The sequence below is a fragment of the Monoraphidium neglectum genome (genome assembly GCF_000611645.1).
Source record: "Monoraphidium neglectum strain SAG 48.87 unplaced genomic scaffold scaffold01460, whole genome shotgun sequence".
NCBI classification, from domain to species: Eukaryota; Viridiplantae; Chlorophyta; class Chlorophyceae; order Sphaeropleales; family Selenastraceae; genus Monoraphidium; species Monoraphidium neglectum.
In genome coordinates, this window is record NW_014012168.1 from 1,933 (window position 1) to 9,432 (window position 7,500).

The window sequence follows — 7,500 nt, forward strand, 5'->3', positions numbered from 1 at the left end:
CCCACAGACGGGCCTACCCAGGCGCTGGAGCTGCAGGCGGCCCTGCAGGGCGTCCCGGCGGAGCTGCAGGTCTGCGCCAACTCCAACGCGGGCCTCTACCTGGTGGAACGCCGCGCAGTCAAGTGCATGTGCACCGGCTGCGGCGCGGTGCGGCGGGACCCGCGCTGCGCTGAGTACGTCGTGTCGCCGACCGAGTTTGAGCGGCACTCGGGTATCCCCGCCGCGAAGAAGTGGCGCTTCAGGTCGGTGGCCGTGGGTGGTGTACAGGGGTGGCCGGGTCTGGTTTTGAGTAGAAGGGACCAGGCACCGCCATGCGTCTCAAGCAGCCCCTCGTGCAGGGCAACGGGCCCACTTCCATCCTGCGAATGTGCCGCGTCCCTGCCAGCGCCGTTCCCGGGCCGTCTCGACGGCGACTGGCTGCTGGCTCCCCGCCCTTGAACAACAAACCACGTCCACCCGGCAACGTGCACCCCAACACAGCATCAAGGTGGCGCACCCCGGCGAGCCCGCCATCTCCCTGGGCCGCTGGCTGGAGATCAAGGGCCTCGACCACAAGCACCCCAAGCGCGGCCACGCCTCGGGCCGCGCCAGCCCTTCTGGCGCCGCCGGGCCGCGCCCGCGCGCTCAGGCTCAGGGCTCTGCGGCCGCGGACGCCGCCTCCGCCGCTCTGCCGCCATGCGGTGATAGGGGCGGGAGCCCCGATGAGGCAGTCGGCGCCGCCGACGAGGCGGCGCGCCGGCTGGGCCTGGAGCTGGCCAGCGGCCGCGTCGACGGCGTCGTGCAGCTGACACGCGTCGTGTCGCCCTCCAAGCAGCAGCAGGCGCACGCGGCGGAGGCGCACGCCCCCACGGGCCTGACCGCAGCGCCCACGGTCGCGCACGAGCCGCCCGCGCTCGTCGTCTGGGGTGCCACGGCGCCCGCCGCTGCGCCCGCCTCTGCAGGCGACACTGTGGCGGAGGCGCCCACGGCTCCCCAGCGCAAGCGGCCGATGACCGGCGCCGCCGCCGCGCGCCCGCCGAGGCTGGACGTGCCGGGCGAGGCCGTGTTTGACGCGGCCGGGGGCGCTGCCGGCCAGGGTGCGGAGGAGGGCGAGGGCGGGGAGGACGACGACAGCAAGTGGATGCAGTCGCCCCGCAAGCTGCGCACGCCGCGGGGGCTTCCTGGCGCCGCAGTCACTACTTCGGCCCGCGGGGCGGCGGCGGCGGCGGCGGGCGCAGGCGCAACTGCTCAGGCCGCGGGCGGCGAGGACGGCACGCCCCTGGCCGCGGCTGGCGCTGGCCCCGCGCCGGCCGCTCCCGGAGAGGCCGGGGAGGGGGAGGAGGAGGAGGAGGGCATCCGCATCGGCGCCGAGTTCCAGGCCGCCCTGCCGCCCTGGCGGCCGCGCCCCTCCCTGCGCTGCGCCGACCCCGCCGAGAAGGCGGCGGCGGCGGCGGCGATCGCGGCAGACCTCGCGCGGGCAGGGATGCAGGGGCCGAGCGAGGCGCACGCGCTGCTGTTTGTCGTGCAGGTGGGTGTGGGTGGGGGCCCACAGCGTACAGGGGGGTGCGGTGTGGTTCAGGTCGGCTGCTAGGGTCCCGCAGTCCGGCGCGCGTTGCTGGGGTGCAGCAGGCAGCACCGCCCTTCCTCCACCCCCCACCACCTACGCACCGCCGCCACCCAAGCCGTGCCAAATCCCTCATCCCCCAGCCTTGGCCGTGCACCCAAGCAATGCGCCCCCTGCGCGCGTCCCGTCGCGGCCCCGCAGGAGAGGGCGCGCGCCGACCTGCTGCCCCCTGATGCGACGGAGGACCTCTGGGAGCGCCGCGAGCCGGCCCTGGCGCTTGAGCGCAGCCAGCGCCAGCGCCGCGCGCCGGGCTGGATGCAGGGGGAGACGTACGTGCACCAGCTCGCGGGCGCGGGCAGCGGCGGCGGCGGCAGGGGCGGCGGCGACGACGACGAGGACGGCGGCAACAGCAGCGACCCTGGGGCCGGTGGGTGTGCCTGCGTGGGGGCCTGCCGCGCAGCCGCACCTGCATGCATCAAAGCTTGGGATGGCTGAGCACAGGCGGTGCAGGGTTGACCGGTGCTGAGCCTGGTGCGGGCTGTGAGTCTGGCACCTGACAAGGTGGCCGCGTGACCTTGTCCACAAAGACTGAGAACGGCCCTCCTCTCAACTGGCCACCATCCTTAACGCAGCGGCTCGGCGTGGCCGCAAACGTGTCAGCAACAGCAGCACCCACAGCGGCAGCTCAGCCCCCGTCCCCGGCCCTGCGCGCCCTTCTGCAGCGGCTGCCGCTCTGCAGCAGCAGCTCATCGCGCAGCAGGCGGCGGCGGCGGCAGCGCTCCAGCAGCAGCAGCAGCAGCAGCGCGCGCGCAGCAGCCTCAGCCAGGCAAGCAGCGGCATGGTGCAGCTGCACCAGGCGCTCGCGGCGGCGCTCGCACAGCCGGGCGCGCCGCACATGATCGAGTGGCGCACCGATGAGGGGCGGCAGTCTATGGAGGTGGCCATGGTGCTGGGCGGCCAGGTCTACGTTGGGCGGCTCTCCACCAGGGGCCCGCTCGCCAAGTGGCTGCCGCCCACCGCGCTGCAGCAGGCGCAAGCTGCGGCCGCCGGGGCGGGCATGCCGGCGGCAGCGGCCCCGCCCGCCGCCGCCCCGCCGCCCGCTGCGGCAGCGCCGGCCGTGCCGCCGCCAGCTGCGTCAGCGGCGCCTGCTACTGTGGCGGCGCAGGTGGCGAAGGCAGTTGTGCAGCAGGCGCCTGTTGCGGTGAAGCAGGTGCGACTGACTGCCGCTGACCGCGCTCCGGCTGTGTCGCGGCACTGCCGGCGTGGTCCTTTCCGCCAACCTTCACCCCTCCTCCGCCCCATGCGAGCCTGCACCCGCCTCCGACCCCCGCGTTCCCCCCTCCAGGAGCCCGCCTCCGCGCCGAGCCACGACCGGCCCCCCGCCTCGGAGCAGCCGCAGCGCCGCTGCACGCTGTGCCAGGGCGGCGGCGACGCGGGGCTGGGCCCCTTCATGCCGGTCCAGATCCAGAACGGGCAGCTGGAGTGGGTGCACCGCGACTGCGCACTCTGGTCGCCAGAGGTGTCTGTCGACAGCACCGGACGGCTGGTGCGCTGGGGCAGGGGCAATGTGAGGGGCAGGGGCCCGTCGCCGCCTGGGGCTGGGGGTTTGAGGGCTGGGGGCTGGGAGCTGAGGCGGGGCTGGGGCTGGCCGGCTGCACGAAGCACGTCGGCATCGGCGCCGCTGTGCCTTGCGACACCTCCTGCTGCGGGTGCTGCTGCGCCGTCGTGGCGCGCCGCCGCTTTTTTGCTGACCGCGCGTGTGCTCACTGCACCCCTGCCACCCCGCTCGTCCCCGCAGCTGAGCCTGGCGGCTGCCGTCCGCCGCGGGATGGACACAGGCTGCACACAGTGCGGGCGGCGCGGCGCAACGCTGTCGTGCTGGTGCGCACGCACGTGCGGCCACGAGCTGCACCTGCCCTGCGCCCGCAAGATGGGCTGTCACCTCTCGGTGAGTGAGGCATGCGCTGGCTGGGGGGTGGGTAGGCGCGGTCTCGGCAGGGCACGATGACAGAGCGCACCCGCAGGCGTTTTTGGCGCCGCGTGTGGCCAAGGTCCACCCGAGCGCGGCAGCGGCATCCGAGCTCGCCGATGCACGCGCAGGACAACGCGGCAACATGCAATCACACTCTCATGGCCGCGACTGCACCCGCACACAGGAGGGCGACGACGAGCGCTTTGACGGCCGCCGCCTCGTGGCCTGCCCGGCGCACTGCCCCACCTCCCCCGGCTTTGACCTGGAGGCGCTGCGCAGCGAGCGCGACGCGCGGGACACCCAAATCAAGGAGGGCGCCGCCGCCGCAACCGCCGCCGCCGCGGTCGCGCTGGCAGCCGCCGTACCCGGGGCCGCGGCGACAGCGTTGGGGGCAGCAGCGGCGGCTGGGGGCCGCATGGCTGACGATGAGATGGAGGCGGCTGAGCTGCTGACGGGCATCAAGTGCGGTGGCCCCCACAGCCAGGACGCGTCGCCAGTGGCTCGCGCGCGCCGGGCCGCGCACGCGGCCTCGACCGCGGCGGCGCCGGCAGCGGCGGGGGGCAAGCGGCGCCGCAGCTTGTCCGGTGAGGGCTCGGCGGTGGCCGCCAGCGCCGCGGCGAGCGAGGAGGAGGACGCTGACGAGGGCGGCCTCGCGCACCAACACCACGGCATGGGTGCGGCCGCCAAGCGGAGGGCGACCCACTCGGCCCCCGCGCCGCTGCTGGCGCCGGCCTCCTCATTGGCGAGCGGCCAGGTGCTGGAGGCTGCGGGGGACGCATGCCTGCTGGCTGGCGGCGCTGTCGGCGGCGTGCCCGCCGACCTGCTGCAGCGCCTGCAGCAGTTGGCGGCGGCCGGCGACACCGCGACCGCAGCCGCAGCTGGGGCCGGAGGCGGCTCGGGCGCCGGGCTCCTGCACACGCTGCAGCCCGCCCTGCTCGGCCCGGGCGGCGGCGCGGCCGCGTTTGGCGCGCTGCTCGGCGGGGGCAGCGGCGGCCTGCCCGACGCGTGCGCGCTCGGCGAGGCGTTTGGCGCGGCCGGCGCCGTGCTGGGCGGAACGACTGGGCAGCAGGGGCGCCCGGGGCGCTGCGCCGTGTGCGTGGTGCAGCGCAAGGGCAAGTGTGGGACCGACTCTGCCCCCAAGAAGTGCATGCGGCGCCAGCAGGCGCTGCTTGACGCGGCCGCGCTGGAGCAGAAGCTGCGGCAGCAGCTGGCCGCGCAGCAGGACCAAGCCCTGCTGGAGCAGCTGCAGCTGGTGGCGCGCCAGGAGCACGCCGCACACATGAGGCAGCACCAGGAGCCGCAGACCACCTAGCGCGCCTGCTCGGCGCCCGCTTGCTCAGCGGCGTAGCGAGGCCACCTCCCTGCGCGCTGGCCGCGCGGGTGTCCAGGTGACAGCGCCGCGCCGAAAGCGTGGCAGCATGCCGGATGGGTTGGCGTGGAATATTAGGGCTGCCGCCGGCTCAGCGCCGGCGTCGTCGTCCGTGAGTCACCAGAACACCATGGTCTACCCGGCCATGCTCGTGGCCACTGTGTCAGTGCGGCTTAGCCTCGGCGCCTGACACACGTTTGGGCGCTCCCGGCAAGGCCGCCTCCCAACAGCAGGGCCCAGGCCCGGTGCGCGGCTGGGGTGCAAAGATCACACCTGTCGCGAGGCGCAACCTGGCGCTCCCGCACGCATTGGCACGCAGGCAGGCACGCCCCACTGCACCCACTTTGCGCCCGGACTGCGCGGGTGGCACGCATTCATCCAATCAGCGCGGCGTGGTGCATTGGCAGCACGAGCGTCACACACCAGGACCCATCCCCACGGGGCGTCGTGCTGCGCGCCGCGCCCTCTCCACCACCATGCGACACCCGACTTCTTGTCCCCCCACCACCTTTTCTTTGTTACCCTCGGCGTTGCAACCACCATGGCTACCCGCCCACCGCGCGCTTTCCGGCTTGAACGCTTCTCTCACCCCCAGTCTCTCTTGCACTCGTGCGTCGTTCCCACAGGCACTCGGGCTGCCAGCCGCTGCCCTGTAAAAAGGGCACCTCACACACGCTGCCGGCCTGATTCTTTTTTTCTCACGGTGCAGTTGAACCCCGCGTATTGAAGCGCTTTTGGGGGGAGATCCTGTGCCTGGGCGATGCAGGGCGCAGAGTCGGTGCACGGACCTTGACGCGAGTGTGAGCTGCACAAGCGATCCCCCTCCGGATAGCATGCCGCTAACCCCGCACCTGCCAGTGGCGTGCGCCGTGGCGGGCTGCGCAGCCTTTCATGGCTCACACTGCCGCCTCTGCCACTGTCGCCTGCGCACCTTTGCGCCTGCGCGGGCAGCCTGGGAATTGCCGCAGCTGCAACACCGGTTCAAACCGAGAGGCGCGCAAGCGCGCACACCGACGGGCCAGCGCCACGCTCACAGCGCAGGCACGATTTTGACTTTTGCACCTTTATCCTTTGGTGATTGACCTCCTATTCTTTTGTGTATCAACAGACAGGCTTTCTTGTGCTTGCCAGCGTCCCTTTTTGTGCCCGCGTCTCCCTCTTTCCTTTGGATGCAAACGGCGCTGCAGGAACCTCCGTAAACACCTGCAGGAACCCCCGTATACAGCACAGGCGGGCCGCACACACCAGGGCTTGAGCCCCTGGCGGCATGGTGGGCTAGCATCATTGACGCAGCCCGTCCCAACTAACAGGGATCGTGGGCTGACGCACCCCAGGCGGAGGCAGGCAGGGCCCGTGCATTCTATGATATCCGTGCCTTGGGGCAGCAGCCTGTGGCGGCATGGGGTTTTGACCCACCCACATGCAAGATGCACCCTGGTTGGCACGGGCACATGCACTGCCCACTGCACGCAATTCTCCATTGCCGTTGGCACGAATTGGCCGTGGCGAAGATGTTACGGCAACTGTCGTTTCCCCTGGAGATTCTCCATTACGTACAAGAACTTGGCAGTGATTGTGTTTTCCTTCACATTGCATTCTGCCATGTCCTTTATGGTAAGCCTGCTGGAGTGCCTGACCTGCTGCTGGAGCATCACGCTGTGCCGCTGTGGCGCTGGCGAGGCGCTGCAAGTCAGGTTGACCAATGACGAGGGGGCCCCTACAGTACAGTGATACCAGCCCCCTGCTTGGCAGGGGTTGTGCACTTGCATCATGCCTGAATCAAATAGCATGCTGCCTGCAGGTTCCATTCACTTAGCTCAATTAGCTCTGTATCTTAAAGTGCAGGCCAGGTGGGTCCTGCCAGGTGGGGCACCGAGGGATCATCAGCAGTGACAGGTTTGCTCCCAGCTCCAGGAAGGGACCCTGGGGCACCAGCCGCGCTCGCTGGATCACGAGCAGCGCGTTGAAAGGTCGTAGAAAAATCGCAAGTGAAAATAACGCGTGAAGAGGACCAACAACAACAGATCAGTTTTGAGAGCATGGCCTCCGAGGAACGGGAGCGTTATGACAGCCAAAATTATCGAGTGGGTTGTGCTTTGCTTGCGAAGAAGGTGGGTGCCGCCTGCAACGTGTCGGCAAGTGCACACACAACCTGACAACCAATCAGGCCACCGAAGCAGCGCTACTTTGCGTGTTAATTTGGGTCACTAACAAGATTAAAGCTCAATTGAGCGTAACATTGCAGCAGGAGCAACAGCAGCGCCGGCAGCAGCGCCACCGACCCGGTGTGCGTCGCGCGAGCACACCGCTGGCATGCGCCCATGCCGCGGGTGTACCCGCAACTCATCACATGTAATGCTCTTCAATCAACAGGCCAAGCGCTACCTGACACCCGCCACGCTGCGTGCTGCGGCGGCGGCGGGCCTGGAGCTCGCGGCAATCGACACGGCGCGGCCGCTGGAGGAGCAAGGCCCCTTTGACGCTATCCTGCACAAGCTGGGGCCAGACAAGGGTGCGTGGCTGGGCGCGGCCACAGCGGAGGCTTCGGGAATCACGCCAGAGCTGGCCCCGCGCCACACGAGCTGCGAGACAGTGCGGGTCGCATCTGAGCAACAT

General features: G+C 70.7%; 2 protein-coding genes across 2 annotated transcripts in view; both read left to right on the top strand.

The window, feature by feature from the left end:
- Nucleotides 1-4,827, top strand: part of MNEG_7951 (Histone-lysine N-methyltransferase trithorax) — a gene marked incomplete at both ends in the record, with an annotated part of 5,801 nt that extends 974 nt beyond the window's left edge. The window contains 7 exons of the mRNA XM_014043574.1: nucleotides 8-242; nucleotides 481-1,507; nucleotides 1,745-1,970; nucleotides 2,266-2,753; nucleotides 2,889-3,089; nucleotides 3,342-3,491; nucleotides 3,700-4,827. Coding sequence (XP_013899028.1) covers nucleotides 8-242; nucleotides 481-1,507; nucleotides 1,745-1,970; nucleotides 2,266-2,753; nucleotides 2,889-3,089; nucleotides 3,342-3,491; nucleotides 3,700-4,827 — 3,455 coding nt within the window. The remainder of the gene's footprint in view (nucleotides 1-7; nucleotides 243-480; nucleotides 1,508-1,744; nucleotides 1,971-2,265; nucleotides 2,754-2,888; nucleotides 3,090-3,341; nucleotides 3,492-3,699) is intronic.
- A 1,659-nt stretch (nucleotides 4,828-6,486) lies between these two features.
- Nucleotides 6,487-7,500, top strand: part of MNEG_7952 (hypothetical protein) — a gene marked incomplete at both ends in the record, with an annotated part of 3,659 nt that continues 2,645 nt past the window's right edge. Inside the window, 2 exons of the mRNA XM_014043575.1 lie at nucleotides 6,487-6,498; nucleotides 7,258-7,396. Of these exons, the coding sequence (XP_013899029.1) occupies nucleotides 6,487-6,498; nucleotides 7,258-7,396 (151 nt within the window). The remainder of the gene's footprint in view (nucleotides 6,499-7,257; nucleotides 7,397-7,500) is intronic.